The 23,654-nt window shown below is 49.6% G+C and overlaps 1 protein-coding gene across 2 annotated transcripts in view; it reads right to left on the reverse strand.

Moving 5' to 3' along the window:
* Nucleotides 1-8,475: 8,475 nt before the first annotated feature.
* The window catches only part of Ptpn11 (protein tyrosine phosphatase non-receptor type 11), a 62,584-nt gene continuing 47,405 nt past the window's right edge, over nucleotides 8,476-23,654 (reverse strand). Inside the window, exons 12-16 of one of the 2 annotated variants that reach the window (XM_076922668.1) lie at nucleotides 22,871-22,938; nucleotides 22,257-22,408; nucleotides 15,142-15,254; nucleotides 12,692-12,784; nucleotides 8,476-12,122 (exon numbers count right to left, since the gene is read on the reverse strand). In XM_076922668.1, coding sequence (XP_076778783.1) covers nucleotides 12,715-12,784; nucleotides 15,142-15,254; nucleotides 22,257-22,408; nucleotides 22,871-22,938 — 403 coding nt within the window. In that variant the 3' untranslated portion in view covers nucleotides 8,476-12,122; nucleotides 12,692-12,714. The remainder of the gene's footprint in view (nucleotides 12,123-12,691; nucleotides 12,785-15,141; nucleotides 15,255-22,256; nucleotides 22,409-22,870; nucleotides 22,939-23,654) is intronic. The other variant, XM_076922667.1, reaches the window with a different exon arrangement.

Here is a 23,654-nt window from a genome sequence, read left to right on the forward strand (position 1 = left end):
AGGACCCAGCATCCTTCAGGGCCACTGAGCTGAGAAGACCATGGGGACAGTAGTAAGAAGGACATGTGCAGGAAGCCACACTAGTCTGAGCACAGGGTGGAGGTGGTTGAGCCGCTGGTAGCAGCTCTGGATGTAGTCAGAAGTAGAACCAACAGAATGAGCTGCCCCTACCTAGGGCCGAGTTCAAACCCTAGCACATTCCCGATCTTGGCCACATCACAGATCTCCCTGAGACTCTTGTTTCCCTTGGGGCTACTGGGTGTGGAAGCCTCCTCCATCCACCTCCTGTGACTTCCCAGAGCTAAGGAGAAAGAGGTCTGATCAGAGATGGACTCTGAGGAGTTGATGAGACCAGGACCATCCTTGATCCATCTTTGGCCTTCCTTCTGATGTCCAGCCTCAGCCTTTCTCTTTACTTCTGTTTCTTCACCCTTCTCTACAAGCTGCAGTGTCTTGTCTGTTGAAAAGGATCAGACTGCCCCAGGGCCTTTGCACATGCCAATCCTGTGGGATAGATAGATAGATAGAGATAGATAGATAGATAGATAGATAGATAGATAGATAGATAGATAGATAGATATAAATGATAGATATATAGATGATAGGTAAAATAGGTAATTATGTCCTTCCTTTGTGGTTTCTAGCTGAAGTCAAAAGAGCTTTCATGGCTTGGGGGTGGCTGCCAGGACAGCCTGGGACACAGGAGACTGAGGTGGACATATCACTTCTAACAGTCCATTCCCAGTCAGTCCCACCCACTCTTCCTCCCTGCCACCCACAGTGGTCCAAGGCAAACACCAATCAAACCCACTAAGTCATATTAAAACAGCAGACATTGTGGGCCAGGCTACTGCCAGGGACCATATTGGTATCCATAGTCCCTGCTGCAGCAGAGAGCTGTGTTGATTGATGTCTGGTCTAGACTGCCATCGGAGACCATGCTGGGGGAGTTAAAGGGTGGTGAATGGATCCAGGAAGACTGGGAAGTGAGTATGATCAGGGTCCATGATGTGAAATTCCCAAATCAAAATATATATATTATGTTGGAATAAAAAAAAAAAAAAAAAAAAAAAAAAAAAAAAAAGCAGACATGTGCACGCTGAGAGAGGCCCAGTTAAGAGAACTTGCCAAGAAAGCATGAGACCTGAGGTCAGTTTCCACCTCCTGTGTGCTGGAATAGCAGACACGCTCCACCATGCCCAGTAAAATAAAACCCAAAGGTTTCCCTGTTTTGTTACATATTATTAATTTTGCCTCTGTGCATGTATGCATGCATGCGTGTGCATGTGTGTATGTGTGTGTATGCGTGTGTGCGAGTGCATGTGTGTGTGTGTGTGTGTATGTGTGTGTGTGTGTAAGTCAGAGGACAACTTTCAGAACAACTCTCTCCTTCCCACACATGGGGCTCAAACACAGGTCACTGAGTGTGGCAGCAAGCGACTCACTTGACCTGCTGACCCATCTCACCAGGCCAGAGAATCATTTTCAAAATAAACTTTTTGTTAGAAATGCTGGGAGCCTCCACTCAGTTGTTTGTCTTTCACAAATGTTTTCTGTCCCATCCTCTTAGCTCATACTGGATGGAAAACGGATGATTAATAATCTGGAGAAAGAGCCCTTGGCACCATTTACATGGCAGCTGCTATTATGCAAAATTGTTATTCAGATTATGCAAACACTGTCCTCTCAGCGGGCGAACTTGCTCCAAAGAGGGTGGAGAAGACCACAGGAAGAAGAGGTCTCAAAACACAGGCAGAGGGTCCTAAAGCCTTGGAGCAAGGAGGGGTGCCACTTCTTACTTGAGATTGCTTCAGCATCTTCCTGTCACTCGGACCATGCCCAGCCTAGCCCCCAGGGGAGGCAGAAACAGGCAAGCCTACTGGGCAAGCTCTGAGCTCGTGGCAAAGACCCTGTCTCAAAACACAAGCTCCTGACACTGATGTGTGCACATGTACACACACACACACACACACACTTTTTTAATAAAAAAAAAAATGCCAGGCTGGGAATGAAACCAGTTGATAGAGCTGCCTCTGGCAGAAAGTGAGCCACCTAGCTCTCCTCTCTCAGGGTCTGAGTTCCTTGTCTGGAGAAAGAATTAAAGTTGGGCATGGTGATACAAACCTGTCATCCCAGCACTGAAGAGGCTGAGGCAGGAAAACTGCAAGGTTAAGAGTGGCCTGGGCTATCTAATGAGAGCCTGCCAAGAAAGAAGGAGAAGGAGGAGGAGGAGAAGGAGGAGGAGGAAGAGGAAAAGGAGGATGAAGAAGAGGTATAGGGTCCAAAATCGCTGAAGGAAAACTCCAGAGTCAGTATGCAGACAAAGAGATGCGGAAACATCCAGCATGCAGGGGTCAACCATTCTCCAAATGAGGCACGCAGCCCTTCTTATAGTGAACCAGGGGAACTCTCCAGAAGGATTAGGTGATCTAAAATTTCACTGGTGGGTGCTAGAGGGTCACGGGTGGTCAGTGGTCTGCATTCCTACATCATGAACATTTAACCACAGGATGAGCTGGGGCTGCCCAGCACAGCTACCCATTCTGAGATATTTCCCCATTTTGTGGTTATGCCCAATCTGTCGAGACTCAGGGGGTTTATGACCTTGTTTCTGGATATTATGGTCTGTTCCTGGAGCTGGTGTCTCATAGCCTTCTTTTCAAAATCAGGGCTGGTCTTTAAATGGAGACAAATGTGGTTTATGTTGTCCTTTCAGAGGGAGAAAGAACAAGAAAAGGAAGTAGATATAGAGGATGGGGAAAGTTAGAAAGGGAAAAGGAGGAGCAGAGGAGGAGGAAAGGGGAGGAGTAAGGAGAGGGAGAGGGAAGGGGAGGAGGAGGGAAGGGGAGGAGGAGGGAAGGGGAGGAGGAGGGAAGGGGAGGAGGAGGAAAGAGAAGAAAGAGGGAAGGGGAGGAGGAGGAAAGAGAAGGAAAGGCGAAGAGGAGGGAAGGGGAGGAGGGAAGAGGAGGAGGAGGGAAGGGGAGGAGGGAAGGGGAGAAAAAAGGGGAGGAGGAGGGAAGGGGAGAAAGAAAGGGGAGGAGGAGGGAAGGGGAGAAAGGAAGGGGAGGAGGAGGGAAGGGGAGGAGGAGGGAAGGGGAGGAGGAGGGAAGGGGAGGAGGAGGGAAGGGGAGGAGGAGGGAAGGGGAGGAGGAGGGAAGGGGAGGAGGAGGAAAGAGAAGAAAGAGGGAAGGGGAGGAGGAGGAAAGAGAAGGAAAGGCGAAGAGGAGGGAAGGGGAGGAGGGAAGAGGAGGAGGAGGGAAGGGGAGGAGGGAAGGGGAGAAAAAAGGGGAGGAGGAGGGAAGGGGAGAAAGAAAGGGGAGGAGGAGGGAAGGGGAGAAAGGAAGGGGAGGAGGAGGGAAGGGGAGGAGGAGGGAAGGGGAGGAGGAGGGAAGGGGAGGAGGAGAAGAGACTCACTCCACTAGAGCAGTTTCATGCCTGACACTATAGCAGATTTTTAAACTTTATTTTATGCATTTGGGTTTTTCACTGGCATCTACGTATGTGCACTGTGCAGACACAAGGCCAAAGGAGGCCAGGAAAGGGAGCACTGCACCCGTGGACCTGAAGTTCCAGACATGCTGGGATCTCAATCCTGGTCCTCTGGGAGAGCAGCAAATGTTCTTAATTGCTGAGCCATCTCTCCAGACCCTGTGCCTGGACTGTAAACCTGGTCAAAAGCCCATGGCTTGGGGCGGGGGCATCATCAGGACATCCCACATCCATGAACATCATGTCACCAAATACAGGGCGCATCCTACCCTTCAGGGCACAACCACAAACACGCAATCAAGGAGCTTCTTTGCAACAGCTGCCCATGCTCTCCCAATGCTCGGGCGGCAGGAGCTGGAGGTAGGGGTTCTGTCACGCACCAGCACGGGAAAGGAGGCGCCTAAGCTGCCACGTGGAACCTACTTCAGTGTGCCGGGAACAACAACGGAAGCTCTGTGAATGAAGATGAACACGACTTTCTTCAGAGCCTAGGAATCTGTCAAGACTCAGACATCCGCAGCTCCCGAGAAGACTAATTTCAGCATCTTCCTCTTTTCCTTTGCCATCTCTTCCCATGGTTACCGGGATCTGGCGAGTGCTTTGGGGGTTCCGCAAGCTGGCGTGGTGTCTAAGAATATCTGAAGCTGCTTCCCAGGCATCTGTGAGGTGGTTTGCCTTGGTCGGTTTATTTTATTTCATTTAGATACTGTCTTTGGATCGCTGTCTGCTCTATAAGCCATGGATGCTCAGTGAGCCACTGATACCAAGCAGGCTTCAGATCTGAGGGCCAACGAGATGGCTCCAAAGCTAAAGGAGCCTGTCACCAAGCCTGATGAACTGAGTTTGATCCCCAAGACTCATGTGGCAGGAGAGGACTGAGTCCCAGGAATTGTCTCTCTGACCTCCACATGCATGTGATGGCACCTCTGCACTCTCTGCCCCAACCACATACACACAAATGAATAAATGTAAAACATAAAATAAGGTCCAGGGTTTGGAAAAATTGGCTCCTTTAGCAAAGACGGGATTTGATTCCCAGAGCCTACAGGATGGGTCTCAACTGCCTCTAACTCCAGCTCCAAGAAATGACAGACGCCCTCCTCTGGTCTCCACAGGTACTGCAGACATGTGGCAGAAATAAAAAAAAAAAAATTAAAATAAATTTTATTTTGCTTTTCGAGACAGGGTTCCTCTGTATAGCCTTGGCTGTCCTGGAACTAGCTCTGTAGACCAGGCTGGCCTCAAACTCACAGAGATCCCCCCACCTCTGCCTTTTGAGTGCTGGGATTAAAGGTGTCGGCTACCACTACTTGGTTATAGGAATCAATTTTAAAAAATAAAATAAACTGGGTATAGTGGCACTCAGGAGACAGAGGCAGGCAGAGTTTGTTGGAGCAGCCTGGTCTACAAAGTGAGAGCCTGTCTGAAAACATTAATTTTAACTGTGTAAAATAAGAATTCATACCCCCACCTCCAGACGAACTGACATAGGCTTGGCCATGATTTTTCAAGAACATTTACCTCCACAGGGAAATCTGCTTGTACAGCTGTTCTCGAAGTACAGGAGGACAGATGGGTGTCCTGGCAGCCTCAGGAAGCTGCACACTTAGGGCTGCCACTCCATGGTAGGGTGCTTGTGCCCCCTGTCCAAGGTCCCAGGTCCAACCCTCAGTGCTACAAAAGGAAGTTTTGAGCCAGGTGTGGTATTACATGCCAGAAATGGTAACCCCACCATTTGGGGGAATGGAGGCAGAAGGATCAGGAGTTTAAAGTCACCCTCAGTTATTTAGTGAGTTTGAAGCCAGCCTAGGATATATGAGAACCTGGTCCCAAAGTTAGAAAGAAGAAGAAGGGGAGGGGAGGGGGAGGGGAGGGGAGCGGAGGGGAGGGGGAGGGGAGGGGAGGGGAGGGGGGGGGGGAGGGGAGGGGAAGAAAGGGGAAGGTCAGGCAGATAGATCTGATCAAGAAGGGCGGAAGAGGGCCCTGAGACCACATTGCCACAGTCCGGAGAGCGTGATCATTCTTTAGCTGGGAGGGTCCGGTGAGCCTCCTCCAAGACCATCACCCTCTGCCTGGCTCAGCTCTGGGAAGCTGAGCCCTGTGGGTCACTGGAGAAGGTGACCCTTGCAGATCCCGCTGAGCACAGTGCCGGTACCTCTGCCTCTCGGCCCTCTTTGACTTAGCAGTGGGTTAGGACAACACAGCTAAGAGATGGAAAGGGAAGAAGGAACTGACAGGTACTTCCTTCCTCTCTTCCCTGCTCCCCCTTCTAAACCTGGAGTCTCAGCTGAGGGCATCTTCTCTGGCCCAGAAACCTCCCACTTCAACCAAGTGACAGAATCCATATTCACATCTTTATAGCTGCCCTGTGTCTCTCAAAGGCAGGAAACACTAACCTGTCTGGGGACTGAGTCTTTGCCAAGGAGAAGAGGATTTGAATCCCAAACAAATTATTTCAAATGTTATAATTTCAGTATAAAGCTGCTCCTGCTATTATGGTGGCAGACATCTTTAATCCCAGCACTGGGGAGGTAGAGGCAGGTGGGTCTCTGAGTCCAAGGCCAGCCTGGTCTGCAGGGTGAGTTCCAGGACATTTAGGGCCACATTCTGAGATTGTTTGGAAGCAAAATGGAACATGTTCTCTGCAGGGAGAGGAGATGTTAGAACCATTAGTCCCTGAACTGTAAGACAGGCTCTGTAGTATAGGGTTGCCTCCCTGTAACTTTCCACTTGCTTTGTTTTATAGAGTCTGAGGATGACCTTGAACTCCCAACCTGCCTCCAGCCCCTCCCAGGATTAGAAGCTTGTACCACCACCCTCGATTTGCTTGCTTCCAACTCTTATTTCGGTAGCCATATTCTTAGATTTAAAAGACATGACATCGTTTTATATATTCCCGGGGTTAGAGTGGCATTTCCGTCTGGTATACACTGTGGTCAGACAGAGATAAGCCGTCACACGGAACATTATCACTTCTTCACGTTTAGGGAACGCTCCGATCCCTGCCGTTAGCTATTCTGAAATACACAATTAATTGCTCTCAGCCGTAATCATCCTCCTGTGCTACAGAACATTAGGTTCTATTGCTCCCATCAAACTGCACCCCGAGCTCATCCATCATCTCCCCCCACACACACCCCGTCCTCCCCAGTATGCATACTTCTGATGGGGATGGTATTCAGGATCTTAAATAGCTAGGACATGAAAAAAAAAAAAAAAAAAAAAAAAAAAAAAAAAAAAAGCTTTGGTAACTGTGACTTGATGCAACTGGGAGGAGGGAACTGAGGAACTGGCTCCATCATACTGGACTGTGGGAGACTCAGCTATGGGAGGGTCCAGTCCACTGTGGGTGGTGCCATCCCTAGGCTAGGGATACAGCAAAAGGGAGCAAGCCAGAGTGAGCAGAGAGCAAAGCAGTAAACGGTGCTTCTACAGTGTCTCTTTCAAGCTCCTGGAATTCCTGCCTTGGTTTCCCTTGATGATAGAGACTGTCTATCAAATACAACCTTTCCTTCCCAAGCTGTCTTTTGTCAAGGTGTGTATCCCAGCAAACTAGCACCACCATTACCACTGCGAAATTCTAGCTCATTGTTGGGCTGCAAATGCAGTCTCTGGAATCTGAACCAGGTAGGGGAGGGGCATCTGTAGTGAAGGACACTAAGCAGATGGGAGATGGGACCACACAGCAGGTACCTGGGACAGGAACTTCTATGTGGAATGGCAACCTAAGGCAACAGCCACTGTAGGATTTGACCCTTCCAAGCAAAACAGCCGCCATCTCCATCCTATCAGCCTGTTTCCAAGTCCCTCACACGTGGATCATGAACTGTTGACTCTCCCTCACAGGGAAGGTGTGAGGAGGGCCCTCAGTCTTCCTAGCCTTCTGCAGGCAGCTCCTCCCTAAATGGAGATGGCCCCGGGGTCTCAGCTGCTGCTAGGGTATATAGGTGTTGCTTGTGTCTCTACTGGGAAGGAACTGCATTCTACGGCCCATCTTGAAGGGCCACAACACTAGTAGGTTCTTTAACAGCAACTCTATAAAGATATCACCACTGGCCACCAGGTACAGCCCAGGATCTTAGGCGTTTGTGAACTAAGGCATGGAGAGGCCGGGAGTCTCCCGCACTGAGGTCTCCAGGATCCTCCTCCTTCCTCACTCCATCAGATTAGGTCTTGGCCCTGTCAGGCACCTTCAGCAGTAACATCCCATTAGCTACCTCTGACCTGTGCTCCAGGAGAGTGGGGATGTTTCTCCTGGCTGACAGGCACCATGTCAGGTAGTTTTTGTTCACCTATCTGGCATGGTTCAGAGCCTTGCATTTAAAAGGCAATCTGTTTTCAGGAGGTCCAAATGACTGGGTAGATCACATCATCTTCATGATATGCCTGGGCTAGACCCTAGGGCCCACGGCATTTTCTAGTGTAAGTACCCCAATGCCTTCCCTTCCCAACAGAGAACCAACAACTACCTACTTAGATGTTCATGAGATGATCTCTTTCTGTCCAGCACATGCTGTGGTCGGAGGAAGGTGACCTAGAGCTGGAGGTCATGGCTCAGCAGTAGAAAGTCTGTCTGGAAGACCCCAATGAGAAGTTGGGGTGGGCTCAGTTATAAAGACAGAACCCTTGCTTGAACATGGCTTGTCCAGGGAGCACCAAGGTCCCCAAGTGCAGTGCTGTCCCTTGATGTACACACCTAAACACCACTCGGCCAACCCTGTGTCCTGGTCATTCCCACAGTGATCAGTTTGGGTCTTTGTTCACTCCCACGTCCTTCTAGCCAGAGCTCCTGCCTGTCCTGAGAAGCCACAAAGGGCAGGTCAGCACTGCCCCTGCGTGTCAGGCCACTCACTGCAGTGATTAAGGCTCCCTAGCAGAGCCTGAGGCACTCCTGTGGGTGACAGGCCAACTGAGCCACCCCCACCCCCGCTTCTTCCACCACTCCTCCCACAGACGTGACAACAGAGCAAATGACAACTACTATAATACAAGAAAATGGTTTTATTCTAATTTTTAGTTCCAGACAGCTCACAAATCCACTGCCTCTGCTGATACCTGGAGTATATGCAGATACACTCATGGCACAGCTGGGGAGGCAACAACTTGAGGTCTCTCTACACAAACTATTCTGTTAATGTTGCTTAAAAGTCCACAGACTACACGGTATGTGTGGGCAGGAAGCCAGCCGAGTGCGTCTCCTGACACTAAAGTGTAACAAACAGCAAACAGCCAACACTTACAGGATTCACACCAAAATGATGACACCCAAAAAACACGTTCCTTTTAAAGGACAGGTTTATCAGTAAAATATATTTCTTTAATTCTCTGCCTGATGTTTTATATGCTGTGGGAAAGTTAAATGTTTGAGTCTAGTCATCAGCTTGTTGGATGGGCCTTTCCCACTAGCTTTTATTAATAAGTGTCACAATTAGGTCATAAATAAACAGGTATACTATTAATCCCATGATTGAGGTTTAGGAGAAGCTGTGAGAACTACTCTGCTGCACAGCTAGGTCCCACAGCACCGGCAGGAACTGCTCTCTGCTTCGCCTGTGTCTTGAACACCCGGCAAGAGCAGCAGCTGCTAGTGACGGGAGATGCAGTCAGTTCTACCGGTAGCTTCTTTCCAAGAAGGGGAAGAGAGTCAACAATGTTGGGCTAGCACAGGCCTAAGACAGGCATCTGAAACTAGGACAATGTAAAAACGAGCCCTGACAGTCATCAGGAGCAGAGACCACACTTCTGCCTGGGTTTCCCTCCCAAGCGCTCCTGTCTCAGTCCTGTTTCAGGAAAACAAGGCTTATGTCTTGAACTCCCAGAAAAATCCCTAGGAACAATGCCAAGCAGCTCAGAGGTGCTGACAGCACCGTTTCCTGATCCCAGCTTTCCATTAGAAAGGCACCAACTGCAATGGCAGAGGCAACCTGGGCCATCAGGAAGGCTGCACACCCATGTGACAAGCATTACGACTCTCAAGTGTAGCTTTCTAGAAACCAATACCATGTGCTAGACAATGCCCTACCCCAACCCTCCCCAAATAGAAAATCCTATGCTTCCAATTTAAACGCTGGGCAGTGAGGGAATCAGTGTGTCACAGCAGCCTGCTCAGTGCTGGTCCTGTGCCTCTGACTGCTCATGAGCCCCACCTGTGCAACTTGCATCCCCCTGTCTCAAATGCACACCTCCAATGCCTCATCTTCCCAGACACCACACCGCACCGCACTGCACCGCACCGCACCAACACACAGAGAGCCCTCTTCTGAGACCCTGCAACCACCTTCCATAACACTAACAGATCCCGGAGACCTGGGGACCCATTTCCCTATGGGAATGACAGCTGCCTGGCTTCTAGAAGGGAATGCCAAGGAAACCACTTGCTGTACTGAACACGGGGGCCAAGGACAGTCTCTCTGCTCCAGGATCTCAAGCTGCAGGTAGAAATGTTAGCTCAACAGATCAGCTGCTCAGGTAACCTCTGTGTGCTGGTGAGAAACTCGTTCCTCCAAGTCCAGAGTCTAGACATTACCACCAACCCAACACAGTTCACTGTGACAGTGTGCTATAAAGAGTAGGATCTGAGATCCTGGCTGTAAACGCTGATCTGATTTCATTTCAGGCTCGCCAAGGACAGCAGTCTCCCCCACATTCCCGCCAGGCCGCGCTGTGCTCTGAAACAACTGAGTTCAGTGTAGAAGGAGCCAGGATCGATGCACATGCTCTTAAGAAAATGGTGGACCCTGTGCTCCCCAACTACCTCAAGCTGCCAGGGAGCAGGAAGCCCCAGAAAGGGCAGCTGCAGGGCAGGTCCAGTCCATCCTTTCAGGAACTGAAGGAAGAAGAATCAAGTGGAGACTGTGTCATTGCTTGGTCACGAGCATCGCATCTGGAAGCTCTCGCTGAAAGGTGCTCTCAAGGATCAACACTGGGCAGAGGGACATCTCTGGAGAAGGCACTTACGGCAGAACATTAGCAAATCCTGCTGTGGTTAGGGCAGAAGTGGCTGACTGGAACTGACAGGAGGCCTGGCCAGGACCGCCGCTCTTCGCACTCAGCCAAGGCCTGGGAAGCATTGCCTTCCCCTATCTGCAGTGCTTCAGGAATGAGCTCCCATGTACTCAACACCAACCCTACCACACCAGGTCTTCAGGTGCATGCTGCAGCACACGTGTGGTGTAGTGCCAGAAAAACTGGCTCAGAAGCTTCTAGAAGGCCTACTGTACATTTCTTATCTCACACACAGTTTACACCAGCTATAAGCAGCCATGGCACGGGCTGGGGCTGTCTGACAGACTAGTGGCCCCAGAGCATGGGACCCCCACTTTGCACCTTGGGCTAAGCCTGATTCTCTCACAGCAACCACAGAAGAAGTCATGGTCACTCCAGGCCCAAATCTGAAGAAGGCCTGGCCACTTCTGCCTTTTCACCCTGGGGGACACATAAGGGCCCAGCCACCCTGCTGGTGAGGCTGCACAGACACCCAGGAGAAGAGACCAGGAAAACACCTCATTGAAACAGAAGCCCAGTGTCTTCACCATGTTGCCAATTTCCCGAGTGACTCCCACAGGACAGTGGTGCTCATGCAACCCAGATCAGACTTCTGTGCTGAAGAATGGGGGTGGGGTGGTCAGAAACAAGTGAGGACCAAATACTGCTCCCTCAGGGATCTTCTACTACTCCAGTACAGAGACAGCATGGTCACTCTTCCCAGAATAGCTTCTCTGTCCACACTGAAGCCAAGGAGTCATCTTCAGAGGAAAGACTTTCCACAGGCCAATTTCCAGGACCTTTCAGCCATGACTCTCTATCCTGACCTCTCATACAATGGCTGAGTGATCGTTTCACTAAAGAAAAGAAGCCACCAAAAGTGAACTGTCCTTGACTGGGTCAGTCTGTGTCGAATGTGCCCCAAACTGCGTCTGCAGGGAGCACAAAGAACCCCAATGCCATGGTGTCGACAGGTGAGATGGTAAGGAGAGGCTGGGTCTTGAGGGTGTGGTAGACTCGTGCCAGAAAAGTGAGCCTTGGTGCTCCCCCATCCAGTGTGGCACTGCCAGAAGGCCTTCACCAGGTGCAACCCTACATCCCGGCCTCCCGGTCCCTGGAACTAAACGGTGAGTCTCTGTGATGATGAGTGACCCTAAGCAGCCACCAGCCAGGGCACTGGGAGCCCCGTGCAGGGCAGCAAGATGAACGAACACTGGTTAACAGACTGCTGGCTTTTGGGGGAGGCTGTGCCTGAATTTCCCTAAATCCTTTCTTCTTACAAGGGGCCCATGATTCCCCAAAGAGAGAGGAAGGGGGAAAAAAAAAAATCAGGTCTATTAAGGTCATAAAAAGAAACAAACAAAATCCTGCCCATAACTAGAATTTGAGTCCCATAATGTAGAAAACAGAGCACAATTTAGCTGCTTCCACAATTCAAAACCAATTCTATGAAAACAGCATTGTCGAGAACGCAGAGCGGTTTCTCCTTAGCTGAGGAAAGGAGGTGCCAATTAGGCACGTGCTGTTCAAATGGTTCCAAACTTCGCTTCTCAAAAGGCAGGCAGTCAGCCTGGCGAGCTTCTGAACTCACGGGTCCTGGAAACTTTCGTCTATTCTTGACACTTTAGGGAAGGGGTGAAAGTTCGCATCTGAGAAAGAAATAAGTTACAACCTTTAGGGAGAACACATCTAAATGCATGGGAAGCTCTATGCCTTCTCTGGGGGATTCTGGGCACTGACACCAGCATGTCACACACACACACACACACACACACACACACACACCCCTACTGAATAAATGCTTTCCATTGAGCTACATTGTCACTGACAGAAATTTCGACATGTAATTCCATACTGTGTGTTTCTAACTTACCAAAAAAACCAGAAAGGCACCTCACAGAAAACAACTTAATCAAAACCCAGGGGAGCCTGGGACCCCACACCCTCAGAGGCATCCCTGCTGTTGATGCTAAGACATGTACCACCCAGTCCACTTCATCCCTGTCAACTGCTGGGCCAGCCCCGTCCCCATGCAGTTAACTGATCTGACTTAATGCTCAATGAACTGTACACCAGCCTGGAGAGGGGCAAGGCAAAGAAAAAGAGGCTGCTTTGCACAACAAAGTCACAGTACATCTTGCTCTGGCACACACAAATTGCCCGTCTGTCTAGACTGCTGTGTGAATCAGCCCCATAGAAAGCCATGGTATTCAAATACCTGTGTGCTGCCACCCGTGGGGCTCATCTGAAACTCCTCTGCTGCTGCATGAGGCCCACGTTCTCATAGACTCGAGCGCTGTCCTCCCTCATTCTGCAGACAGAGAAGGAAGACACTTATCTGAACTGTCATGTCCAGCTATGCTAAAACTGACCCCCTTCTCACTCAGGAGCTGACTCTCAAAACAGACATCAGACACCTATCACTATGAAGTGGGAAAAGCAGCAGGGGCCTCAACTCCTACGCCTTCTGAGTGTAGATGGAGGGAAGGTGGCTTGGAGGGCAGTGAAGGAGGTGGGTCATGTGCACAGATAGGAAGAGTGGCCATTTCTACAGAGGCATCACAAGTGAGGGCTCCGGTCCCTTAGCGTCTTGGATGAAGAACTAAAGCACCCTCCTGTAAAGAAGGGTATCAGCCGGCTGTGAGGGGCAGGAGGACAGGAGCTCTGAACAGGCCCAGGCCAGGATCTGAAGTGTGTATCCTGCATGGGGCAACACAAAGGGTGTGGCAGAGCTGCCTGTCAGTCAAGGGTAAGCTTCGTAGGAAGGAGGCTCCCCAGCAAGTAACTGCAGCTAGCGATTTAAGACACCAGCATCTCCAGTCAGCCTGGTGGGGCAGAGGAGAGCAGGAGGCAAGGCGACTCAGGACAGAACACCCCTGCCACATGATTTCATTTCTGTGTTTAACAGAGAATGTAAACACAGGCCGCTATCTGCTCTCAGAGCTGTGCAGAGCTAATATTAAAGTCAGCGGGGCTTTAAAGGGCCACAGCAGAAGCAAACAAGTGGGATTCCAGGGGAAGGAAAGGTAAATGTTACAGCGGAGAGCAACCTTGTGGTACAGACAGCACAGCTGTTAGCCACGGGACTGGCTAACAAATACTTCCCTGTGTGTTTTACTTTAAACAGGAGCTGGCAAAGCCCTTCTGGAAAGAACCAATGTGTGATGACTCTACTGGACGGATGGTCTCTCTGTGTGCTACGCCTTGGGGTCTATTCCTTTCCCAGGAGCGTGACGGGTAGAGGGGCTATGGAGTGAGACATGTAAGCCTGGGCCCTTGCAGACATCAAGCATTGGGGTGACAGGAGGAGCAGACTGAGGGAAAGAGGTCACAGGAGACTTCAATTGTAACCTGGCCAAACAGCCCTGGAAACTGTCACTTAAGTTGCAGGGATCTGGGTCCCCTGGGATGTGAATGTGGTTTCTACTGGAGTCCTGCTTCTCCTGGGAGTCTTCAGTGGCAGGCTACAGAGTGCCAGCTCCCTCAAAATGACCTGAAGACACTTTGACTTCACAAATTGTGAGCAGACTATCAGACACAGAGAATATGTAGAGAGAGGCACAGCCACACTGCTGGTTAAATCCCTCACCATGACCTGAGCCCTCCGAGCGCTGTACTGGTGAGTCCTCCTCGCAGGGCTGCTGTCAGTAAGAACAGTGAGCACCAGGGACTGACTCCCTTCTTTACCCTACATTCAGTCCTACTTGGAGTCTGACAGGGCCTGCACCCTTCCTGCTTCTGAGTGTGTCTCTAGTTCAACTCACATGCTGGAAATGTCAGTTTCCTGTTACAGATGTACAAACCATTAAGATGGCATCCTGCTGAATGCCTTCCTGAGATCTGAGCGCTTTCATCAGAGGCATTCTCCAAGGTGCAAGGTCAGAAGTTCCAGTGCCCTCAATGCTCTGGCCGCAGTTCTGGGGCAGGCTGTCCTGTGGAGCTGAACCCATGTGCCTGAACCACCACTATGCAGTAGCCATTCCTTACAGACTGTCCTCACCACCACTGGACAGCCTCTTCTGGCATTGCTTGGTGTGTGCAAAGAGCTTTGAGCTTTCCCTTCGTGTTTGCTGACCACCAAGGAAAATGAGACTCTCCTGTGTATCCCTAAGCCACCTGTGGCTTAGTCCACAGCATGCCCATTTGTAACTGCCCGCCATTTCCTACTGGGATAGCTGCCCCTGTGCAACTGTTGGCTTGTTGGGGTTTTTGTTTGTTTTAAATAAGAACTCCTTTAAAAAAGCAAAGCTAGGCCTGAGGGCTCTGGCTTTCTGACCCTCGGTTTAAAAACCCTGACTGGCAAGAAGATTGGCAGATCATAGTCATGTCCACAGGTGAATAGGACTTTGTTTACTCTTAAGAGTCACAACATAGTCTAAGGGACAGCACCTTCACTGAAATAATGCTCCCTGCAAAAGGGAAGTTAGATTTCCCCCAGAGAGCCCGACCAAATATGCTTAGGGCCCCAGAGGACCCTGGAGAACCCAGCGCATGCCTACTGGCTAGGGGCCTTGAAACCGTGAGCCACTGTCCACACAGTTCCTGGAGAGCCCTGCGCCCCAACCATCCCATGCACTATTAGTGGGCAGCAAGCAAGCATGAAAGAGGAATACTGCAAGCAAGGCTGCGAAGCTTTTACCAGAGCTACGCTGCCACATCACTACTTACTCCGTACAGGGTGGCGTTGGGGTGCAAGGTGGCAGGGGACTCTGATCGCCACTTGTCTGGTCCACCAGGGAATACTTAATATTGGTATATTCATGTCCTTTCCTTTTGCTTTTCTGAAAGTTAGGGAAAATACAGGTAAGGAGGACTATAGATTCATTTTTTAGAATATAAAAACGAAAAGCTACTTTATCAAAGGACAAGAGGGACAGTGGACAGGCCAGTCTCTGAAGAACACTAACGTGCTGAGCAAACGGTCAGGAGTTCATGGCCCAGCACCTGCAGGAAGAGTGTGCTGCGACCACATCCCTCGGAGCCCCTGGAGGTGTGTGGATGCAGGAACTGCCGACTGACGCAGGCTGGAGGTCCTACTCCTGCTTCTGCACAGAGCTCTAACCACTGTGTGCAGGAATGGAAGGCACAATAGTGCACTTTATTTATTTAGCAGGATTGGCGATGGTACCCAGAGCTCCTGAACCATGTTGGGCATGTGTACAGCCACTGAGATGCTCCCCCAACCCTACAACCTACCCCCTATATATACACATCAGAAAAGACCATCGCACCATAAGATGAAACAGGGGCAAGGAGACCAACAGGGCAAACAACAGGAATGTCATCTCCCCGTGTATGTGCATGTGAGAGATGTGTGAGGGCTCACACGTGCCACATACGTGTAAGCAGCAGAAGACAACCCTGCAGAGTCAGCTCTCCATTCAGTGAATATCCATAACAATGCACTGTACTGAGCATGTGCCCTATGTTCAAGGCCTTCCTGGGCTACATGAAGACCACAAGAAGAGTGAATAGGTTCTCTACAAAGCCAAGCCCTTTATACAGGGGACATGAGAAGCTACAGGCTTCATGTCTAAGACCAAGTGCCCTCCGATGCTTAGGAATGGCACACTATGTAAGGCAGCAGTGAGCACAGACCACTATCCAGGGATGCGCTCTCAGAGCAAAGGCTACAGGTCCAGAGTGTAGCTCCTCAGTGGGCGCTCCTCTCTTCACTCTGGACACCTTCCATTCTGGGAGATTGAGCAGCAAGAGAGGGAGCTGTACACACCATGATCACAGCGCCTGGGAGGAGGGGCAGGAAGAGCAGGACTCTAACCTCATCCCTGGGCTAGAGAGAAAATAGCGGTTAAGAGCTCATGCTGCTCTCGAAGAGGACCAGAGTTCGAGTCCCAGCACCCAACAGGACAGATCACACCTGCGATAACTCCAGCTAGAGGAGATCTGACACCTCTGACCCTCACACGCACCTGTGTTTGTATGCACGTACCCACACATATACACATAACTATAAATAAAATGAATATTTTAAAAGAGATCTTGTCTTAAATCTCATCTCTGAGACTGGAAGGGCAGGGGAAGGGTGAGGAGGAGAGAGCAAAGGATAAGGGGAGAAGGGGGACCCACAAAAGGAATTGGAGCAAAAGGAGGGAGAAGCTCCCCACTGGCAAAGCTCTGTCTGTCAGCACAGGCAGACCAGCTGCCCAGCAGATCTGCACAACAGCGATGTCAGCCCCCATGTCCCCCTTACTCAGAGACTTCTTGGAAACCAAAACCACTTATTTCTGCACAGAGTGGCCAGTGTTTTCTGGAGAAGAGCAATCAATATGGCAGGCAGGAACTATCTGGAAGGTAAGAGCAGCCCAAGAAACTCAAGAGTCATGCAGTCATTTAGGAAGAATGTCAAGAACCAGTCAGTTAGCTGGTGTCGTGCTGTGGCTGCCTTTTGGGAATGAGAGGTTCTATTTTATTACAGGTGAGGGGATGCCTTAGAAACCCCTGCCCAAGCCTGCATGCTTGTGACTCATCTATGGGCAGCTGAAGCTCAGGGGCAGGAGGCTATGACTACAGTGATGCATTTCCATGGGGAAATGCTCTGACCTTTCCTAGCCATAGAGACAAGCTGCCTCTGACAGGAGCCCTGGCTGGACTCCTTTCCGAACACCATGACTCCTCCCTCAACACTCCATCAGGAACTCTTACTGCTTCTGCTTCTCCCCATTCTGCCTCCCACTCTGCACAAATCATTATCAGTTACACCTCCAACTGCCCAAGCCTGGCCTCCACCATTCCATAGGAGGTGGGGTTCCCTCTTCAACTGGGGTCATTTTATACCACTCCTCTGCTTCCCACTGCCCAATGGCTTCCATAGAGCAATGTATGCATCCTTTTACAGGGTCCTGTACCAGCTCAAGTGGAAATGGGGGCTCATGGGTTTAAGCACCCAGGGGTACACTTGGAGAGCTACTAGAACCTTTGACATGTGACCCACCAAGTAGTAGTGGGTCCCTAGGAACAGGGCTGGGACAGCAATGGAAACCAAAAGGCTCTGTTTATGGTCTTTTTCCCATTTTCAACCCACAAAGATGTGGAGGGAGGGAGGGAGGGAGGGAGGGAGGGAGGGAAGGAAGGAGGAAGAAGGGAGGGAGAAGAAAGGGAGGGAGGGAGAGAAGAAGGGAAGGAGGGAGGGAGAGGGGAAGGAGGCATTCAGCTTAGAAGGCCGACAAGCCATCTGCAATGGCGCAGGTAACACTGGAGAGTATCGGGCTGAGTGAGAAACAGCAGACACAGAAAGCCAAGCACGCCAAGCATACCAAAACCGACTTCTAGAAAGTGAGACTGGGGCGGTGACTGTCAGGGACTGGCTTGAAGGAGACAGTGATTGTAGTACACATCTTCAGACATAACATCTTCCATGGGGCTCTGGAGGCCTCATGCTCAGCACTGGACTGGACAAGGTAGAGCAAACTTGAACTCTGCTGAGAGTAGACACCAACATCTCAGCACACACAGAAAGAAGTGGGCTGCAGGGTGCTGGCACACTAACCTAACTAACCGTGCATTCCACAGCATTTCCACACACAAAATACATTGTACACTCTCAATACACTATCTCTGTTTTGAGACAGGGTCTCACTATGTAGCCCTGACTGGCCTAGAACTCACAGAAATCCTCCTGCCTTTGTGTCTCTGCAGTACTGGGATTAAAGGCATGTGCCACCATGCACAGCTGGCCTTGATTCTCTAACTTCCCAGTAAAGAAACCTCACCACCATCATCTTCAAGAGGCAGAGCTGACCTGACTGTCCCGAATGAACTTAGCAGTGAGGTCCTGAAGTGGCGCAGAAGGGCATGTACAGCACAGCACAGCACAGCACAGCACAGCACAGCCCGGCCCGAGTCTCAGCCTCGGGGTGCACTGACAGCTCTTTGGAATGTCCCACGTATGGAGTAAGAGCAACAGCGTGACACAGAAACCACTCCAGATGAAAGACAGGAAAGAAACATGAGCGCTGTCCACGCCATGTGACCTTGACCACCAACAAGACAAGCTGGAGACATCTCAATGTGGAGTGTGGCTCTCTAGTTTTTTGAGTTGTGTGTATGTCTGTGTGTGTACATGACATGAGGACAGGTGCCTGAGGAAGTCAGAATGAGGCCGTGTGTGTGTGTGTGTGTGTGTGTGTGTGTATGTGTGTGTGTGTGTGTGCGCACACACGTTGGATCCCTTGGACATGGAGTTACCTGCAGTTTTGAGCTGTCTCATGAGGACTGGGAACTGAACTGGGGTCCTCTATAAAAGCAGTGTGTATCCTTAGCCTTTGAGCTATCTCTCCAAGACATGCGCTTGATTTCTTGTTTCGTTGTGCTTTTAGCAAGAGAAGATCTAACATAGACCAGGCTAGGACTGGAATTCCCAGTCTTCCTGCCTCAGCTCCCAAGTGTTAAGACATGCCTGGCAAGCTTGAGCGTAGTACTGGGATGGACCCCAGGATCCTGGTAAGTGCTCTCATACCAGGCTAGACCCCAGCCCTGACCTGTAGATTACACAGAGCTTTCAATTTGCTTCCTTGAGTCGGTAACTGACTCATTACTACGTAACAGAACATCCTTTTTTAAAAAATATACACCAATATACTTAGAAGCAAAGAGGTACAAATTCATGTAACTTATAAACATTCCCTTTTTAAATATTATGTATGTTTTAAAGTTTAAAGAGAAAACGAATGCTTGTGTTCAGAATTTGGGTAAAAGAAATACCACACACTGCTTTTGCAAATAAAGTACTTACTAATATAAATGGAAATGTTAAAAAAAAAAAAAAAACTCTCAGGGTGGGGGGTGGGGAGGGGGGCAGAAGCAGGAGGATCTCTGTGAGTTTGAGGCCGGCCTGATCTACAGACTGAATTTCTTCAAGAAAGAAACTCTTGCCTTCAAAATACAAACCAAAAAACCCTACAGCAGAAGAGGCAGTCTTAATAAATAAGTCACTCAGGACTGTCCTGTCCCGCCCTCCACTCGTCCCTTTGTGTACCTCTTTCTTGCCGGCAAGTGTATGGGGGGGGGGGGAGAGGAGGTTGTTTTGTTTTTGTTTTTGTTTTTTTGTTTTGTTTTTGTTTTTGTTTTTCAAGACAGGGTTTCTCTGTGTAGCCCTGGCTGTCCTGGAACTCACTCTGTAGACCAGGTTGGCCTCCAACTCAGAAATCTGCCTACCTCCCAAGTGCTGGGATTAAAGGCATGAGCCACCACTGCCCAGCAAGTGTGTGTGTTTTGTCTGTCTTAGTCGCTCTGTCTCTCCCCTCCTTTCCCACGGTTCTCCACCCAACTGCCACTGTCTTGTTTTCCTTCTTTAGCAAATTCTTTTCCTCCCAAAGGGATTAACTCATCCCAAGTTGGAAGATAACTACATTTTGAAATAATTCATTATCCTAAATGAGTTTTGTCCTGTTGTCCACTGGGTTTGAACCGGAGCCACCGTGCAGTGGTTAAGGGCACAAAGTGTCTCTGCAGACAAAAGCTTAGCTGCCATCAGCAATGCTGGGCAGTGCATATCCTGCTCCAAGGGATCTAATGCCCTCCTCCTTCCACACATGGACACAGGCTCCAACACATTTAAAAATAAATTCCAAAATAAGCAGGGGGTAGGCGGAGTTGATTGTTTTGTGTGTAGTGGATTGTTTGTTTTGTGTGCAGTTGACGGATTCTGTGTGCAATGATGGTTTTCTTTTTCATTGTTGTTTTGCAACACTGTCTTACATATCTCGAACTAAACTGGACTCAATACACAGCCAAAGATAACCTTGAATTCCCGATCCTCATCTCAACCTCCCAGGCACATGCCACCACCTCAGGTTTCTGTGGAGCCAACCCATGGCTCCGTGTGTGCTACACAAGTACCATGACAACTGAGCTATCCAGCCCAAACATACAAAAATGTGTGTTTATTTCTGAGACAAGGCCTCACTATGTAGCTCTGGCTGTCCTAGAACACACTATGAAACAAGGCTGGCCTTGAACTCATAGATCAATCTTATCTCTGGGTGCAGGGCTTAAACACATGTTCCACCACACCCACCCTCTTATATATTTTTTAAACACCAAAGTTCCATATTCCAAAATCAGACTTAATACAATTATGCAGTGCTAATACATACTAGTATCAAAAATGAATTAGCTGAAAGAAAGACTGCATGTATGTACGTTTGTATGAACGAATGAATAGTGAGTGAGTGAGTGAGTGAGTGAGTGCAAGCTAGCATTCTTCAGGTGGGATCAGCAGGCACACTCACTTGCTACATTCTAACATGTAAGTCATTGAAACACATGCTGTGTCCCCATCAGTAAACACTCCTTCCTCTGAATCAACCAAGTTAGTAAATAAGATTTACTTTTTTTTCCCAAATTATTTCCTAAATCCAACTTGCAGCCTCAATCTTAGAAGTCTTAGTGCTGGGAAGACTGCACAGTAACATGAAGGCACCAAGCAACAGTAGTGGGAACAGCCTAAAAGCTCTGCAATTCCAACACAAATGCAAACCCAACTGGAACAGAGGACTTCTCCCGGCAAGATGACAGGATCTCCTGACTCGTTCCTGATTTAAACTATGAGTGGTTCCAATTAAGTGTAACTAGAGGACATGTATAAAAGAAGTGCAGAGTAGCCATCCACATTTAGAGGTGTGGAGGTGCAGGTCAGTGATGCAGTGCTAACTTAGTGTGCACGAGGCTCTAGGGTGCTTGGGGCTCTGGGTTTGCTCTTTAACACCACAAAAAAAAAGAAAAATGCTTACGTTGAATGCACATTTAAAAAACTAAAGTTGGGGACGGGTGGCTTGTCAGTCAGTCATGTGATCTCGAATATCTATGCACACTCAGTTTCTCAACATGTTTTTGCCACCTGTCACGGTGTCTAAGTGTGTACCTAAACTCAGGAAGGGGCTCTTCCCTCTGGCTCTCAAGGCCTATGGTGTGGTTCTCTATTCTTCCAGGCCAGTACGGTGGTCCACATCTTTAATCACAGCATTTGGGAGCCAGAGCAGGTGCATCTCTGTGAGCTCAAGGCCAGCCTGATCTACAAACTGAGTTTCAAGCCAGCCAGGGCTACACAGCGAGATGGTCACTTTTTTTTTTTTTACTTTTTAAAAGCTACTCATTAAGAGACAGCCTGCCACACTGTGACATGCACTAAGTCCCCTCTCCTGGGCTTTCTGGAAGGCAACAGCAATAAAAAGGACAACTGTGGTTGGTGTTTAGACACCACCCATCTGCTGCAGCACAACAGGGTTTGGGAGGGGACGAAGAGAAGCTCCCCAGAAGAGCGGCTCTCCTCATCTCCTCAGCTTGGTGCATCCTAATTAGCTCAGCTTTGTGTCTGTTATGAATAGCCTCACATGGAAAGGCTCCAACTGCACAGTCTTCATTATGCACAGATTATTAAAATTGAAATTCACTGTTTCAATGCAGCCAAATTAGTGACTCAAACCGCCATGCTCTATTAAAAATAAGGCATTCATTTTCCAAGACGGAATCAGGATAGATCAGCCTAGAGCAAAGCCAAAACGGGCTGGAAACTGTAGGCTCCGAGTTCTAAGCCTAGCATGTGAAAGCCACTTCCTTTTTGTATGGCAGAGCCTTGACTGCCAGCTCATGATGATGGTACCACATTTCCCTCAACTGGGAGGGGGTGGACAGTGACCACAGCTTCCCAGGAGGCCAACTGTTAACATTTTCCAGATGAAGAGACCCTGTGCTCTGGTGCAAGACAGCGAGTCCAGGAAGCTTGGACAGGAGCTAAGCCCATGTGTCAGCCCCTCATTCCATACCTGCTCCTCCTCGATCCTGCGCTGCAGCGTCTCGATGTAATGCTGGACGGCCATGTAGATGAAGCGGTACTGTGCTTCTGTCTGGACCATCCCTGACCTCTGGGACCGCACCATCTGAATGGTTTTAGGAACGTCGATATCACAATCCACACCTGCAAAGCACAGACCCTAAAGCTGCAGGAGCACATGGGCTAGGGCAGGCTGCTAGGCACCACCTCCATAGCAGGAAAGGACAGAGGGCGTCCTCCCTATCCCACTAGCCATGTGGGATACAGGGCAGGACTCCTGAGCCAACGTTCACGACAGTGCCAGAAAACGCTAAGACCAAGTGCTGGGGTCAGAAACCTCCCCATTTCTGAGAATGTCACCCCACGCCAGGGTAAGGGATGAGTGGCAGGAGGGACCATGTGACACAGGTGACAGAAGAGACAGAGATGGGACCAGAGCGCTAGGACTGTTTTATAGCAAAACTCATTGAAAGTGAATCCCATCTGATTTCCATGACTGTTTCTTTCTCCTGTAAATTCTCTCTCCCAGGCGGGCTACTTTTCCTGGCACTCTCGTGTCACAAACTTGAACAGGAATTGCGACTTCTTGTCCTCTAGATGACTTACCTTTCTCTCGGATGATGTCAATAAGGATATCAATCACAATGAACGTTCCTGTCCGGCCAATCCCAGCACTGTAGGGAGAAGAGTAAAGAGCGAGGTGCTGAAGTGACAGCTCCACCCAGTGCCCACGGGCTCCCTGCTGTGTCTACACCATGTGTCCACTCAGTGCCCACGGGCTCCCTGCTGTGTCTACACCATGTGTCCACTCAGTGCCCATGGGCTCCCTGCTGTGTCTACACATGTGTCCACTCAGTGCCCATGGGCTCCCTGCTGTGTCTACACCATGTGTCCACTCAGTGCCCATGGGCTCCCTGCTGTGTCTACACCATGTGTCCAGAACAAGCTACATATCAGCTCCCCTGCCCCATCCGTGGGGCGTCAATCCTGGCATGGGCCTCTAGGGTATTCTTGTTTCCCCATCTGTGGGGGGTGTGAGGGTGATAATACCTGGGGTAGGGGGAGCTTGCCATGAGGTTCACAGTGCTGAGCCTGGAGGCCCTGAACAACACATGGCATCTGTTCTCTCTAATCCCAAGTTTCATACAACGTTTACTTGAAAACAGTTGGACAAATTATGGCTCTTCTGGGCATAGAAACTTGCCCACAAACTCGTGGCTTCCTGTCTTAAAGGCCACAGCAGATATTCAGAGAAAGAAATGTGTGTTCATTTCTATCCTAAATAGCCAAAACCTAGCTGCAAAACCTATATTTATGGTGGTTTAAAAACAAAAACAAAAAACAAAAAACTGAACAGTCCAGCCATGGTGGTACAGGCCTGTTGTTAGCA

The sequence above is a fragment of the Arvicanthis niloticus genome, chromosome 24, assembly GCF_011762505.2.
Source record: "Arvicanthis niloticus isolate mArvNil1 chromosome 24, mArvNil1.pat.X, whole genome shotgun sequence".
Taxonomy (NCBI): Eukaryota; Metazoa; Chordata; class Mammalia; order Rodentia; family Muridae; genus Arvicanthis; species Arvicanthis niloticus.